Here is a 17,611-nt window from a genome sequence, read left to right as displayed (position 1 = left end):
GTTGCCCTTCATGGTAAGCTATTCTGAGCTTGCGTTTCAGCATGATAATGCCTGCCCGAACACGGCGAGACTTTTATTTCCTGTCTTCGTACTTGCCAAACCATACCTGGGCCAGCATGGTCGCTGGATCTCTTTCCAATTGAGAGCCTTAGGAGAATTAGGGGCAGTGCCCTCCAACCAGCTCGGGATTTTGACGATCTAACGCGTCAGTTGGTCAGCATTTGGCACTATATTTCTCACGAGAACATCCATCAACTCTGTTAATCAATGACAAATCGAATAACAACCTGCATGAGAGCCAGAGGTGGACTAACGCTTTATTAATTTCTCAAATTGTGATGGTGTTTGTTTCTCTTAAATAAATCATCCGTTTTTTTAAAGTTGTAACCATCTGCATGTCCTAATATATATATCAGATTTACCGCTTTGCGTCCCATTGGGATAGTTCCTTCGTGGTGCGTATTTTTTTCTTTTTTTTTCCTTACATTGTATATACACCATGTAAACGACAACTGTTTACAACGTACCACAGTGTTGTAGGTGATATCAAGACAAACGAATTGATAGAGGACATTTGTGATCTATGAAGCATGGAAACAGCCTCAAATTGGTCTACATAAGCCACATAAGAGCGATATTTTGGCTAAAATCGACCTTCAGTATTAAATACCCTCTGTTCTTGCATTTATAAAATGTAGAATTGACATTTGTGTAATTATTGTGGATATTAACAGCATGAAATAAACAATTAAATCGTTTTGTTTTGAATTAATAATGTTACCGAAACATCCAACTAAGTCGGTGACCTAAGAGAGGGAGAGAGAGGATATTGTAAAATCTAGAGCGGCGCGCATGCGCTGTAGTTTAGGTGGCTTTTGTATGCCAATTTGATGTGGTTGCCCGGCTCGACGGACCACAAGTGTCTCATATTCGACTTCGCGTACACCGCTGGGATGTTTCGTAAAAAGTAATAGTTTATACCGTGTATGGATGTTGTTTCTACATTGTACTTGCGAGTAAGCCTCGTAAATTTGCGCGTGACTGGAACACTGTCTCTCGAGAAGGGAGTCAAACATTGTAAGGATTTTACTTCAGTGTATGGTCACACCAGGAGTAATTTTATCTAGAAACTGAAGAAGCATGAATGTGAACGGCAAGTATGATGTGACAGAAGTCCTGCAAATAGAAACGATTCCTTCTTTAGCGCACCCACTTGAAATAGTGTTTTCATTTACATCCTTTTTCATGACATTGTCACCATGCTCACTACGTCTGACACTCTCGGTCCCTTCACGTTATGCAGTAGTGTTACTGGAAACACCAGCATCAGATTAAGTTCATAGTAGGGAATTCCTTGCAGTTACAAGTCGTAATAATTCGACTGTGTAGCGCACTTATTGTTGCTATTCGAGAGCGACATCAATGGACAAATGATATGTTATGAAGCCAGCAATTTATTGTTATGGATGCTTTTTGTCATTTTTGGTTACATAGTGACAGCATAGTAGCTCTCTTGGTACAGTCAGAACTTAAAAAACCAAGCGGAAAAAAATTATCCGTTATAGTCCATCTTTGTCGGGAGTGAATCTGGAATATTATTGACTCGTGTACAGATATTTCGGCTGACAACGCTGCAGCTATTCTCAAGGTGAGTCGCTTAAAAGAGTTTAAAGCACTTTACACTGCGGAGTACACGCGCCAAAGATAATACTGTTGATAACGCGAGCGTCCCTCATAGCTAAAACTTAACACCTCGAAGAGGAAAACAAGCAAGCGCACAGTCTGCGAATGCACAGATGCTTAAAAAGTATTTCGTTGATTATTATAGATGGCATATGTTGCAGTACCACGCAGTGAAGACCTAGAGCGAAATTCCCTTTAAGAGCGCAGACGTGAAATGATGGGTTTCCATCACCTGTAGAGCTGGAAACCCTCGTCTCGGTTAGGCTGGTTATCTGCTAATAATACTCCGACAGCTTTCTTGATCACTGAATCCCAATGGGATGAGGCTGTGGTCAGGGTCTTAAGTTTCCCGTAATCTACGTAATTACCAGTGGAAATACAGAGTTCATCCACTGCATATTTATTGGATGATAGTAGGCGAGAGTTTCGCTGGTGTTCAATGCAACGTTCTTTTACAGTTCGTACTGTTTGTCCTATGTGCTTTTTACTACACTCTCAAGGAATTTCGCGTGTACCCGCCTTTCGTAAAAGCAAATTATCCTTCACAAATCCCAGACGAGCTGCGGCGGTAGGAAGACCACATCCACTTCATTCTTCTTCACTATTCAAGCAGTTTTTAAAGAAGTATTTCCCATATACGGTAGAAATGCCGAGATCTTACTTCTCTTTCTTCTTGATCTTCTTTTAAATATTTTTTAATATACCGGTTGCGTTTCCGAAAATGGTGGAATATTCGATTCGCCCGAAAACTTCGAACAACAAATTCTTCGCAGTTTGTCCGCAACGATGAATCCCCCGCCAGTCTTCAATAATGCAACCATCATGAAGGTAAAAACGTAATTAGTGTGTCCGAAATAACTTATCAAAGTGAATCCACTAACTGTACCACATCAAACATCTCATTTGTTTGGATATTCCAGTAATGTCTGCTGGTAACGCAACAGCTGGATCAACCGTACAAACAAATTATTTCTAACGTCTTGCAGAGTCAGGTTCAAATCTTCAATTCCACATTTGTTATGCATGATAAACTCATTCACGACAAAAATTGGCAGCATCTGGAGATGCTTGGTTCTTCGAGATTTTGCAGTGGGGATCGTCAGCTTTTGCGAAGTCCAATGAGAGATTTCACGGTGAAATGGGTATCTTGCCATCTGGTGATAATGTGATTTACTGGAGCAACAAAACCTTTCCACAGCTGGGAAAGCGAAGGACTGAATAACAAAGGCTTTCTAACGTAGAATGGGAAGCTTAAGAAAAGAACTGTTGATTCTCCTTCATCAAATCTTTTAATGATTACTATGTTGTGAAGTTGAGGCAGGATCTGCTGAACTTGGTGTTTAAGTTGATAAATACACACGGTATGCTGTTAGAATTTTTTTCCAGAAGCAGGTAGACCAAACGAACTTGAGAAGTTTCACAGTTTGACTTAATGACATTTTGAACAGATCGCAGAGCGTCATTGTAAATGGTTTATTTCAAGTTATGTTCAGATATCTCCAATCTACGGTGCTGTAACAAATCTTCGGTCAGATCACCTTTGAATGAGTCTGAAAGAGCCATGAATCTGAATAACAGGGAACTGCCTATTGAACCTACAAACGGAACCCGTAAGTGGGGATCCGAGTGAATCATGTGAGTTCCCAATGTTGACATTCTCGAGCAGTCTTGTGAGACAACAGCCCTCAAGTGTTGGAACGAAGTAAGATCGGGGAACTAGAAGGGAGACAGTATTGATAATAGCTGTTCCGTTGACAACACAAGCGCGACTCAAAGTACTTCAAACATCAGTCGCCATCGACTGCAGTCCCTACATACGGCGTTTAATTCTTTTCTTTTTTTCTGGCTACCTGCTTGATGTAATGAGTAACTTCTTGGTACATCAGTATTTCGAGAACTAATCTTAAAGGCAAGAAGTACGCCACCAGCAGAGTGTCTGGCGGTTTTTGGGCTTTTTCCGTGCTTGCTATTAAAATACGCAACAAGACTGTTGTCGTAATTGACTGTGAGATGAGTAACTGTGAAGTCTCGGTCATGGATGGATCTGATCTTAGAAACACTTTTCCTGCACCAAATTATTCAATGTCGAATCTCTAACACTGAAGGAGACTATGTGTCTCATGAAGTTCTTCGTATATTTGGCTGTGGTACAACCTATCGATGCACATCGTCAAAAGGACCTCATACTAGGAGCCACTTTCCTTTGGTACGTGGCCACCAACAGATGGTTGCCCTCATTAATCAAAGGGTCCTTAAAGCCCTGGTTTATCGTTTGGTGCTCTTTTCATTCTTCACACAAGAAGATCGTTGACATGCATTTATAAGAACCGTTCACCCATGCTTAATTACAAATTCATGTAGGATCGATGCCATGATTAGGTATCTCAACACTGTCATCAGACTGTGACATACGGATTTTTTCATGTGGCCAGATAATGCATGCAATGCAAGATAAACAGCGCTTTTGCTATTCCATAGCGTACTTGCAGTATCAGAGGACGCCAATGTTCTCATCCTCGTTGATACTCGCAGGGAATATCTCAAATTTTTGACAAAAAATTCGTGTGGCTTTGTCGTACCTGCAAGTTGTTTTCAGTCCAGAGAGCTGATCTTGTGTACCTCCGACCGCTCTACGTAATTCGAAGAATTGTCTTCCACTATTACTTTTCTGCCATTCATCTGTGTAGAATGTTTTAACTTACTTGCTCTCAATTTCGAAACTACTGCAGCTCTGTCTACAGATACTTTAGTGCGGTTATCGATGCGATATACTACCGCAAGTATGTTACGTAAAGCTGGGATATGCTTGCGGTAGTACATGAAATCGATAACAGAGCCTGATAATTAAACATATTTGCTTCGTAGTCGATTGCAAATAAATCAGAGCGATTAACACCAGATGAGACGAAGAAAATTAGTAAGGGAGTGGTTATTGTTCTCCATGTCAAAATAGGTATGTAATACACTCCTGGAAATGGAAAAAAGAACACATTGACACCGGTGTGTCAGACCCACCATACTTGCTCCGGACACTGCGAGAGGGCTGTACAAGCAATGATCACACGCACGGCACAGCGGACACACCAGGAACCGCGGTGTTGGCCGTCGAATGGCGCTAGCTGCGCAGCATTTGTGCACCGCCGCCGTCAGTGTCAGCCAGTTTGCCGTGGCATACGGAGCTCCATCGCAGTCTTTAACACTGGTAGCATGCCGCGACAGCGTGGACGTGAACCGTATGTGCAATTGACGGACTTTGAGCGAGGGCGTATAGTGTGCATGCGGGAGGCCGGGTGGACGTACCGCCGAATTGCTCAACACGTGGGGCGTGAGGTCTCCACAGTACATCGATGTTGTCGCCAGTGGTCGGCGGAAGGTGCACGTGCCCGTCGACCTGGGACCGGACCGCAGCGACGCACGGATGCACGCCAAGACCGTAGGATCCTACGCAGTGCCGTAGGGGACCGCACCGCCACTTCCCAGCAAATTAGGGACACTGTTGCTCCTGGGGTATCGGCGAGGACCATTCGCAACCGTCTGCATGAAGCTGGGCTACGGTCTCGCACACCGTTAGGCCGTCTTCCGCTCACGCCCCAACATCGTGCAGCCCGCCTCCAGTGGTGTCGCGACAGGCGTGAATGGAGGGACGAATGGAGACGTGTCGTCTTCAGCGATGAGAGTCGCTTCTGCCTTGGTGCCAATGATGGTCGTATGCGTGTTTGGCGCCGTGCAGGTGAGCGCCACAATCAGGACTGCATACGACCGAGGCACACAGGGCCAACACCCGGCATCATGGTGTGGGGAGCGATCTCCTACACTGGCCGTACACCACTGGTGATCGTCGAGGGGACACTGAATAGTGCACGGTACATCCAAACCGTCATCGAACCCATCGTTCTACCATTCCTAGACCGGCAAGGGAACTTGCTGTTCCAACAGGACAATGCACGTCCGCATGTATCCCGTGCCACCCAACGTGCTCTAGAAGGTGTAAGTCAACTACCCTGGCCAGCAAGATCTCCGGATCTGTCCCCCATTGAGCATGTTTGGGACTGGATGAAGCGTCGTCTCACGCGGTCTGCACGTCCAGCACAAACGCTGGTCCAACTGAGGCGCCAGGTGGAAATGGCATGGCAAGCCGTTCCACAGGACTACATCCAGCATCTCTACGATCGTCTCCATGGGAGAATAGCAGCCTGCATTGCTGCGAAAGGTGGATATACACTGTACTAGTGCCGACATTGTGCATGCTCTGTTGCCTGTGTCTATGTGCCTGTGGTTCTGTCAGTGTGATCATGTGATGTATCTGACCCCAGGAATGTGTCAATAAAGTTTCCCCTTCCTGGGACATGGATTCACGGTGTTCTTATTTCAATTTCCAGGAGTATAGTTGGGTTAATTAACATTCTTAAACTCAATCATAACGCCATCAAAAGAAACTCAGCAGTGTACGTGGAAACATTGTTGGTATTAATAGTGTATTAAATCATCACGCCATCGTAGCTATCCTAAATAATTCTTGGTTGCCATTGTCATTAAAAAACGTATTTTGTATACAAGAGTTCCTGAGAGTCAAATGAAAAGTCTGCAAACTGCAAAGACTATTTCTTCACTTTATCATCTATATTCTTGTTGTCTGTTATCTTACGTTGTTATCACATTTTGGAGAACAATTACATAGTCTCCATTTCTATAAATTTGTTGTTGTTGTTATGGTCTTCAGTCCAGAGACTGATTTGATGCAGCTCTCCATGGTACTGTATCCTGTGCAAGCTTCTTCATCTCCCAGTACCTACTGCAACCTACATCCCTCTAAATATACTTAGTGTATTCATCTATTGGCCTCCCTCTACGATTTTTACCCTCCACGCTGACCTCCAACACTAAATTGGTGATCCCTTGATGCCTCAGAACGTGTCCTACGACCAGATCCCTTCTTCTAATCAAGTTGTGCCATAAATTTCTCCTCTCCCCAATTCTATTCAGTACTTCATCATTCGTTGCATGATCTATCCATCTAATCTTCAGCACTCTTCTGTAGCACCACATTTCGAAACCTTCTATTCTGTTCTTGTCTAAACTAGTTATCTTCCTTGTTTCACTTCCATATACGGCTACACTCCATACAAATGCTTTCAGAAAAGACTTCCTGACACTTAAATCTATACTCGACGTTAACAAATTTCTCTTCCTCAGAAACGATTTCCTTGCCACAGCCAGTCTACTTTTTATATCCTCTCTACTTAGACCATCATCAGCTATTTCCTTACCCAAATAGCAAAACTCATCTACCACTTTAAGTGTCTCATTTCCTAATCTAATTCCCTCAGCATCACCTGACTTTATTCGACTACATTCCATTACCTTCGTTTTGTTTTGATTGATGTTCATCTTATAACCTCCTTTCAAGACACCGTTCATTCCGTTCAACTGCTCTTCCTGCTCTTCAGGTCCTTTGCTGTCTCTGACAGAATTACAATGTCATCAGCAAACTTCAAAGTTTTTATTTCTTCTCCATGGATTTTAATACCTACACTAAATTTTTCTTTTGTTTCCTATACTGCTTACTCAATATACGGAATGAATAACATGGCTACAACCCCGTCTCACTCCCTTCCGTAACATTGGATCCTTTTCGTGCCCCTCGACTCTTAACTGCCATCTGGTTTCTGTACAAATTGTAAATAGCCTTTCGCTCCCTGTATTCGACCCCTGAAACCTTCAGAATTTGAGAGAGAGTATTCCAGTCAACATTGTCAAAAGCTTTCTCTAAGTCCACAAATGCTAGAAACGTAGGTTTGCCTTACCTTAAATTATATTCTAAGATAAGTCGTAGGGGCAGTATTGCCTCACGTGTTCCAACATTTCTACTGAATCCAAACTGATCTTCCCCGAGGTCGGCTTCTACCAGTTTTTCCATTCGTCTGTTAAGAATTCGTGTTACTATTTGCAGCCGTGACTTATTCAACTGATAGTTCAGTAATTTTCACACCTGTCAAAACCTGTTTTCTTTGGAATTGTAATTATTACATTCTTCTTGAAGTCTGAGGGTATTTCGCCTGTCTCATACATCTTGCTCACCAGATGGTAGAGTTTTGTCAGGGCTGGCTCTCCCAAGGTTCTCAGTAGTTATAATGGAATGTTGTCTACTCCCGGGGCCTTGTTTCGACTTAGGTCTTTCAGTGCTGTGTCAAATTCTTCACGCAGTATCATACCTCCCATTTCATCTCCGTCCTCTTCCATTTCCATAATATTGCCCTCCAGCACATCTCCCTTGTATAGACCTTCTATATACTCCTTCCACCTTTCTGCTTTCCCTGCTTTGCTTAGAACTGGTTTTCCATCTTTCTTGATATTCATACACGTCATTCTCTTTTCTCCAAAGGTCTCTTTAATTTTCCTGTAGGCAGTATCTATCTTACCCCTAGTGATATATGCGTCTACATCCTTATATTTGTCCTCTAGCCATTCCTGCTTAGCCATTTTGCACTTCCTATCGATCTCATTTTTGAGACGTCTGTATTCCTTTTTGCCTGCTTCGTTTACTGCATTTTTATATTTTCTCCTTTCATCAATTAAATTCAATATATCTTCTGTTACCCAAGGACTTCTGCTATCCGTCGTCTTTTTCCCTGCTTGATCCTTTGCTGCCTCCAATATTTCATCTCTCAAAGCCACCCACTCTTCTTCTACTGTATTTTTCCCCCGTTCTTGTCAATCGTTCCCTAATGCTGTTTCTGAAACCCTCTACAACCTCTGGTTCTTTCAGTTCATCTAGGTCCCATCTCCTTACATTCCCACCTTTCTGCAATTTCTTCAGTTTTAATCGGCAATTCATAACCAATAATTTGTGGTCAGAGTCCACATCTGCCCCTGGAAATGTTTTACAATTTAAAATCTGCTTCGTAAATCTCTGTCTTACCATTATATAATCAATCTGAAACCTTCCAGTGTCTCCAGGCCTCTTCCACGTATACAGCCTTCTTTCATGATTCTTAAACCAAGTGTTAGCTATGAGTAAGTTATGCTCCGTGCAGAATTCTACGAGGCGGCTTCCTCTTTGATTTCTTACCCCCATTCCATATTCACCTGCTACTTTTCCTTCTCTTCCTTTTCCTGCTATCGAATTCTAGTCCCCCATGACTACTAAATTTTCGCCTCCCTTCGCTATCTGAATAATCTCTTTTATCTCATCATGCATTTCCTCAATCTCTTCGTCATCTGCAGAGCTAGTGGGCATATAAACTTGTACTACTGTGGCAGGCGTGCGCTTCGTGTCTATCTTGGCTACAATAAGGCGTTCACTATGCTGTTCGTAGTAGTTTACCCGTGCTCCTATTTTTGTATTAATTATTAAACCTACTCCTGCGTTACCCCTATTTGATTTTGTATTTATAACCCTGTATTCACCTGACCAGAAGTCTTGTTCCTCCTGCTACCAAACTTCACTAATTCCCACTATATCTAATTTTAACCTGTCCATTTCCCTTTTTAAATTTTCTAACCTACTCGTACCTGCCCAATTAGAGGATCTGACCTTCCATGCTCCGATCGGTAGAACGCCAGTCACCAGGTTTGTTTCTCCTGATAACGAAGTCCTCCTGATTAGCCCCGCCCAGAGATCCGAATGGGGGACTATTTTACCTCTGCAATATTTTACCCAAGAGGACGCTTTCATCACCTAACGGTACGGTAAATCTGCATGCCCTCGGGAATAATTACGGCTGTAGTTTCCCCTTGCTTTCAGCCGTTCGCAGTACCAGCACAGCAAGGCCCTTTTGGTTAATGTTACAAGGCCAGATTAGTCAATCGTCCTGACTGTTACCCCTGCAACTACTGAAAAGGCTGCTGCACCTCTTCAGGAACCACACGTTTATCTGGCCTCTCAACAGATACCCTCCGTTGTGGTTGCATCTTCGGTACGGCTATCTGTATCACTGAGGCACGCAAGCCTCCCCACCATCGGCAACGACTATGGTTCAGGGCGGTGGGGGTGGGGGTTGTATAAATTGATCGGTATCATAATATGTGGCAGCTTCTTTGCTCTGTTCATATAACGATTCATCAAAACATTTTGACAGTCGCATGGTTGCATGGGATCACCTTCAGAGATCTGCCTGCGGTTTCGTAACGCATATGTTCTATTGTAAGGCGACGTAAGTCAAGCGCAGTTCTCTTCCTCTCCAGTCGTCCTTAACGGAGTCAAAGTTATGTTCATTGGCAGAGGAACATTTATGTCCTCGAATTCACAGAGACTTCCGATTAGAATTTTTTCCAGCAAGAGTAAGGATAAGAGATTGGGAAAGTACAAGTTCGACTCACAGCGAGAAATTCCAATCGTCCTCTACGAAACAACTGGGAAAAACTGTAAATGCAAGCATCAGATAGTCAACCCACTTCTAGTAAGATGTGTTGAAATTATAGCCCCTGAAACAATTCTGGGTGACGTAAACAAACTTGACACTCAAATGACAGAGTATTAAAGCAATATCGAGGAGTGCGGGGTGGGAGTGGAGGTACTATATACCCTACATTAGAAAATATGGTAATCTAGTCAGGTACATTATATTTTTTAGTTTAGAAAGAAAATATTTATCGTTTCCAATGACGTCTTCTACCAGATTCCGTGGATATTTTAAATTTTTCATTTGAACTTAACGAAAAATTTAAGTTTTAGTACCAGATGTGTCTTTTTCACAATGAATATCACATTCAGTACTTTCAGATTGTGGGCCCTGTTTACACATCAACATGTATGTTGTGGGTAAAAGTCAACAAAAATTAACGATATCTACATTAAAAAATATGTTTAGGCGGTCATAAAGTAACCCCAGCCCCTTTTTGGTAGTACGTTACTGAAAGTGTATTGGAACTGATAACGGTGTGCTAAAAGATATTTTCGGGTTCTGGACCATTCTTACACATCAGGACCTCTTTATACAGTATATTGTTAATACAAGTCAACAGCAGTTAACAAATTTCGTTTTTTTAAATTTTTTTGGTACATGTTGTTGAAAATGCGTTTTTATTGCTAGGGTTATGATTAGTAGATGTTTCACAAAAAATGAACAATAGCGTTCTTGGAGACAAATGTTATTTTACAGAAAAAGCTGTTGTACATTTAGAACAACTGACTTGTTGCACCAGACACCTCGGACTTTCCTGTTATGTAATGTCTGTGTGAGTTGTCTTACCTTTGAGCTGCCGGTATGCGTCAGTGACGTCCATGGGCATGGACTGCTTGCCCACAAAACTCTTGTAGATATTGCCAAACGGAAACTGTGGCTCCAAATAGGGCACTCCTTTCTTCTGCCAGTACTTGTACGACTGGGAGAACCACATGTACACCGCCACTGTCACCAGTGACAGGGCTACCAACAGCTCCGTGAGCCACGACTCCGCATACAAGCCCATGTTGCTGAGTCTGAAACATGAGAAAAGGACTCTGTTGTCAGCCCTGCGAATTATTGGCAAACATTTATCAAGTGCTTGTGTAACATATGAACACATAAATCTCTTTCTCGTCGTCTGCTTCTCTCAGTTCTTGTCGATCCTTTCTGACTGGCGTTCTTTGAGAGCTAACGATAAATCTTTGAAAACGACCAGACGTAGTAGTAGCACTCCAGTGAGAGCAATTAGTTGCCCGAGTGTAAATGAAGATTCAGAAAGTGACAGGAGTCCACACACCGATAAGACACTTATCTCACTGAAATACAAGACGCTCGAATCTGAAACCTCGTCCTATGTGCTATTTTCTGCTTATCAGACTTCAGTTCAGATGAGGGATACTGTTAAAGGTTTTGGCTGAGAATGTAACAGAAATTCACTTTACAACTCAGCTCTTCAGGCTTCAGACGATTACTTTGTGCTTCAACATACAGCACTAATCTTTCGATGCTGATTTTCAATTTTTTGATGTACAGAAAGAAACCAGTGCTGTATTTACTTTCACAGTGTGTGAGAACATGAGAAATTTTGCTTATGTAAACGGTTCACCGAGGTTTTCGAGAGCAGGCTTCTTCACACTGTTTCTCAAACTGCTATTGGCATATCTTTTTTATAACTAGCAATTTAATGCAGTCAAATAAACAGTTTACAGCTTGTTAACTATTGCACTCAACACTGTATACGTTTTATTATTACATTCGGACCCAAATTGCCTTAAGTACAAGAGTCTGTGTAGGTTCCAGATCTTCTCTGATGACAACAGCGGCAGGGGACAATTCAGTTTTAGCAGACCTGTGCAGTCATGCCAGTTTATGCAATCGAAAGAAACATGGTGTCCTCTTCACTACATGCACAGAACGGGATGTTGTAAGGTCAGTGCAGTATGGTTGGTTCTAGTAGCATCCGTGACTGACGGCAGTGAGGGTAATTCCTAGAATAGTGGTACCGAACCTCACTGAACATTACGCTTTTGTCATACCAGTGGAATACTGGTAAAATGAGTCATGTTTTGGTGCAGGTTGGTTCCCTACTTCTGGAGAACTACTGCCATTCTTTGTTACACACTTCCATGGCTAAAGCTCTGAGTCTTTTCAGGAAATCTGCTGTTGAGATTCTAGAATCGCTTCCTTAGCCGAAACTTATAAAAATGTCGTCTTCCTTAATATCACAATGTTCTTTTACCTGTTGAGGCACACCTCATCGGACGGTTGTGGGATAGTGTTGGCAGTGCCAATGTATCGTATACAGTGGGGTGATGTACTGTAACATCTTCCGGTGACTGGAGGTGTTGCATCTTAATGTTACAGTAGGTGACAACCGTCAACATGCGTGTGCCAAAACAAGTGAGTAAAGAAAATACGACTCTGTAGCAGAGGTCACTAACGCACCCTTGAGCAGTTTTAATCCTGGTGGCGGAAGAAATTTTCACCGTCACTGTTTGGCAAAAAGAATTTACGGTCACCATACTTTGAGCCAGTGTTGTGGATCAAATTCCAATCTCTTTACTGTATTCCATGGAACTACAGCATGTGACACGATTGATGTGGTCCTGCCATCAGACAGGGTCTTTAAGTTCGGCTCAGTGTTCTGGATTACGTTCCAATTTCTGTACTGTGTCCTGTGGAACTAGAGCATGTCACACGATTGAAGTGGTCCTCCCATCGGACGGGGTCTTTAAGCTTGGCCGAGTGTCACCAGCTGTGATATAGTCGCGTGTACGAACAGTGATCCAACACTGTCCAATGTTTTTTATTCCAGTCTTCGATCACAATATAAATTCTTTTGACGATGACCGGTTTCAGTCCGTGATGACCATCCTCAGATCTACAATATACAAATATATACACCTAGTCAGACGTGTTCTTTCAACACAATACAGCAACACGTATCACAATATACTATCATACAACCAGGGAAATGTACAGATAAAATACAGTAAAACGTACCTTTTCTACACCATGTCCTAAACTAGTAAGGCCATAATGGCATCGTCAAACATATAAATATAGTCAGCACAGCATCGTCACATAGATCTAAAATAAGGTGTAGAATAGGCCACATCGTCCACACAGTCATTACTGCTACTGGCTACTGAAGTACCGTAGCTACCAGAAATCTGTTTACCACATCTTACATAGACGGAGCTACTGTGGGCTTAGATGTAGTCATCATTTACGCAAAAAACAGCGCTGTGCTGGCTGTATTTATATATTTTGACGATGCCATTGTGGCCTTACCACTTTAGGACATGGTGTAGAAAAGGTACGTTTTACTGTATTTTATCTGTACATTTCCCTGATGTATGATAGTATATTGTAATACGTGTTGCTGTATTGTGTTGAAAGACACACTGGTCACTAGGTGTGTATATTTGTATACTGTAGACCTGAGGATGGTCATCACGAACTGAAACCGGTCAACGTCGGAAGAACTGATATTGTGATCAAAGACTGGAATAAAACACATTTGGCTGAGTAATCTGGATTACATTCCGAACTCTGTACTGTGTCCTGTGGAACTAGAGCATGTGACACGACCGATGTGATCCTCGTGTAGGATGGGCTGTTTAAGCTTGGCCCAGTGTTCTAGATTACATTCCAATCTCTCTGCTGTGTTCTATGGAACTAGAGCATGTGACACTGTTGATGTGGTCTTTCCGTCGGGCGGGGTCTTTAAGCTTGGCGGTCTCTTGGTGATATTCGAAAGGGGTAGGCTATGTTCCGGTGTTGGGTTTCATTCTTTCCCTTCTCTCAACATCATTTAATACAAATATGACGACGCAATACACACACACCAATTACGGTCACCCACACGCAGCAGGGACTCTTACTTACACACTATGTGTGAAGGAACCATTGTGCACAGAGAAAGAAAAACCTTTACGGTTATGGTGTTATAGGTACCACTGCAAGAGAACAATTTTTATTTTCATAAAAAAATAACAAGCTATACATCGACTGAACTGTAGACGCCTTTCATAATATTTGCTGAGTAAGTGGATTCGTAGGCTGGAAGGATTCGTAGGCTGGAAGAAGACAAGGGGATCTCAGCCAACCGCCAGTACAACTATGCCTTATACAGTTCATCCAATCTTCTGGATGTCGACGGTGTTTTACCTCATGAGCGTCATTCTTTTCGTCTTTTCGCAGAGGTAGCTCCTTTATTTTCAGAATCTTGAATTCAGAGCATTAATGAGGATACGTGCTATCAAATACGGTGACTGTTTTCATCTAACCAATGATCCCATTTCATCGCGGATGTTTTACACATCTGGGTTCACACGGTCAGTGATGATGGATGGAATTGCTTATATTTTTTAAAGAAGTTGTCAGCATTTGCGTTGGCGCTATCTGGTGCACATACGACACACAGCAATTCCAGGTGAAACGAGAGAACGGCTCCTGCTGGTCATAAGAAACGCTACGTATTGTGCTTCCGCAATATTGACGATAGTAGCCCGGTGGCTTTGTGACTGTAGCACTGAACCGTGTTATGTGAGAACCCGCGTAGGGAGTACCCATTTGTAAAACAACTTCCTGAACGGAAGTTTGAGAGGGCTGAGTACAAAATGGCTCTGAGCACTATGGGACTTAACATCTGAGGTCTTCAGTCCCCTAGAACTTAGAACTACTTAAACCTGACTAACCTAAGGACAGCACACACACACATGCCCGAGGCAGGATTCGAACCTGCGACCGTAGCTGTCGCGTGGTCCCGGACTGAAGCGCCTAGAACCGCTCGGCCACACCGACCGGCGAGGGCTGAGTGATGGCTTGTTGTATTTATGGCACACGGGGCGCGCAGCATTGTGTTTTGTGATTCAGAGCAGACATACACTGTCCAGCCACATTAATGTGACCACCTGTCTAAAGCCTGAATAACCGCCTTTCGCAGCGCGGGCCCTGCGAGACGTCTAGGAAGAGAGTCAATGTGATTCTGGATGCAACCGAGAGGGATGTGGAGTTATGACTACTCCAGTACCGTGGCCAGCTGTCCTAGGTTTCTCGGTTGAGGATCCATGGTGTGAACAGCCCTATAGAGGAGGTTTAAATCCGAGGAGTTTGGTGGCCTGGTGGCACGGTAAACTCATCTTGGTGTTCTCCGAATCACATACCTACACTGCGAGCTGTGTGAAGCGTTACATTGTCCTGCTGGTAGATGCCATTGTGCCGAAGAAAAACAAACTGGATATAGAGGTGGACATGGTCGGTAAAGATAGATGCATACTTGTGTTGATCCATTGTGCCTTCCACAATAACGGGATACCCAGGGTATACCCCGAAAACATTACCCAAAAAATAAGGCCCCATCTTCGGCGTGGGTCCTTCTGACGATTTTTACAGAATGTTTGCTTTCAGACGTTTCACACTGATGGGGCATAAAAAATGATTCATCTGAAGAGGCCAACTGTGGCACACTTAGTGGACTTGCAGTTGCGGCATCGGCGTGCAAATCTTAGCCTTCGTCGTCGACGAAGAGCAGTCAGAGTGGGTGCAGGAACTAGGCGCCTGCGGAACGATCCTCGAGGGGACAGTACTGTTAGCCTCTTGTTTCATCTCGGCAGTCAGTTGATCAACAGCTGCATGTCTGTTCGCCCGTACACATCTCTGCAACCGTCATTCACACCTGTCATCTATGGCCTTATGGCCTGTCCCGCACCACAGTTGCCTCGGTGTGGTTTTGGATGGTGCCATTTCGCCTTGCACGATGTACTTTTACCAAGGCATAACGCGAGCAGTTTACAAACTTAGCAATTTCGGAAATGCTAACATTTGGTCCAAAAGTTAACAATCATGCCCTTTTAGACTTGAGATACATCTCTCCGTTTCTGCATTAGGACAACAACTGCACTGTCTTCCGAGTCCCCCCCCCCCCTCCCCCGCCCATATCCCCGACACGCATATGTACTGTCCACGCTTGTGCTGCCACATGCCGACTGTGAGTGGTCATTACATGTTAGCGTCGAACATTGGCGGTGGCCACATTAATGTGATTGGTTTCTGTTCAGTTAACTGAAATTTTTGATGTTGAATAAAATTGTTACATCCTCTGGTGTCTGCCATATGACACCCCTCTGTACAGCACAGTGTCACCAGTTGCATAAACTGCAGGTGCAGTCCTTTGGAAAGGCTTTTAGCAACGGCCGCCCCTAGACGGCACCACAGTCGACAGAACTACATTGCCGCACCTTCTGTAGACGCCATTGACCCATCAGATACATCATGTTATGCGGAGGTTCAATAAGCAAGAAACTTATCCTCCCAGCTAGCAGCAGCCAAGCGTGTGGACTGAATGGGCTGTGTGGGTCTGCATGCCACGTGGCCTGTACAGTGAGTCTACACTCAGTCCACAGCGAGCGCACAGCGAATTCACGGTGGACAAGTCCACGGTTGGAGTCTACGGTAAGAAGGCAGCGAGCTGCTGTCTGTGGCAGTCACTGGAGAGCAGTACCAATACCACTGCGGTAGACCTCCAGCGAGTCATCTTGGAATATAACTTCGCAGATATGGACTTTGAAACGCCCCCTTAGAAAAATTAAGAATGACTGTGCTGATAAACTTCTGCGTTATTTGAGTTTCAAACAGCTGAGCAAAACTGAACGTACTCAGACAGTTCTCTCTTTACTTATTCTGATCATCACTAAACTGACACACAATATTTTAGCGCAACGCAGTCTGACTTTCAATAATCCCTACAAAAGAATGGCCCTGACTTACAATAACCTATACCTTTCATGAATCACTTACCTAACAAAGATCTTCGTTACTCGAACTACCGCAATACAGCGAGCGCCAATACTGCCACCTAAATAAAAGATTCTAACTACTGAAGGCACTAACTACTGGTAGGCATGGTTAGCAAATGAAAGATTTTGATAGAGAACAAACAATGTATTTGACTTCCTGGCAGATTAAAACTGTGTGCCGGACCGAGACTTTAACTCGGGACCTTTGCCTTTCGCGGACAAGCGCTCTACCAACTGAGCTACCCAAGCTGTGGCTAAGCCATGTCTCCGCATATACTCTATTTCAGGAGTGCTAGTTCTGCAAGGTTCGCAGGAGAGCTGTAAAGTTTGGAAGGTAGGAGACGAGGTACTGCCAGAAGTAAAGCTGTGAGGACGGGGCCTGAGTCGTGCTTGGGTAGCTCAGTTGGTAGAGCGCTTACCCGCGAAAGGCAAAGGTCCCGAGTTCGAGTTTCGGTCCGGCGCACAGTTTTAATCTGCCAGAAAGTTTCATATCAGCGCACACTACGCTGCAGAGTGAAAATCTCATTCTGGAAACAATGTATTTACCATAATAACGTTCAAATATATATATATCAATTTATGACATCCATCTTTACAAACTTCCTTTTTCTGGCGGACACACGTCCAGATCGTCCGCTTATAGTAACCTCCCAAAACTCTGGCATCTCTCTCTCCACATCCACCACTGCTGGCGGCTCACCTCCAACCGCGCAACGCTACGAGCTGTTCACATCCAAC

The 17,611-nt window shown here is 43.6% G+C and overlaps 1 protein-coding gene across 1 annotated transcript in view; it reads right to left on the bottom strand.

The window, feature by feature from the left end:
- The window catches only part of LOC124798304 (cytochrome P450 6k1-like), a 99,293-nt gene that overhangs the window by 60,800 nt on the left and 20,882 nt on the right, over window positions 1–17,611 (bottom strand). Inside the window, exon 2 of the mRNA XM_047261640.1 lies at window positions 10,875–11,104. Coding sequence (XP_047117596.1) covers window positions 10,875–11,094 — 220 coding nt within the window. The 5' untranslated portion in view covers window positions 11,095–11,104. The remainder of the gene's footprint in view (window positions 1–10,874; window positions 11,105–17,611) is intronic.

The sequence above is a fragment of the Schistocerca piceifrons genome, chromosome 5 (assembly GCF_021461385.2).
Source record: "Schistocerca piceifrons isolate TAMUIC-IGC-003096 chromosome 5, iqSchPice1.1, whole genome shotgun sequence".
In the NCBI taxonomy this organism is placed as follows: domain Eukaryota; kingdom Metazoa; phylum Arthropoda; class Insecta; order Orthoptera; family Acrididae; genus Schistocerca; species Schistocerca piceifrons.
This window is presented reverse-complemented; position numbering and strand designations above follow the sequence as displayed.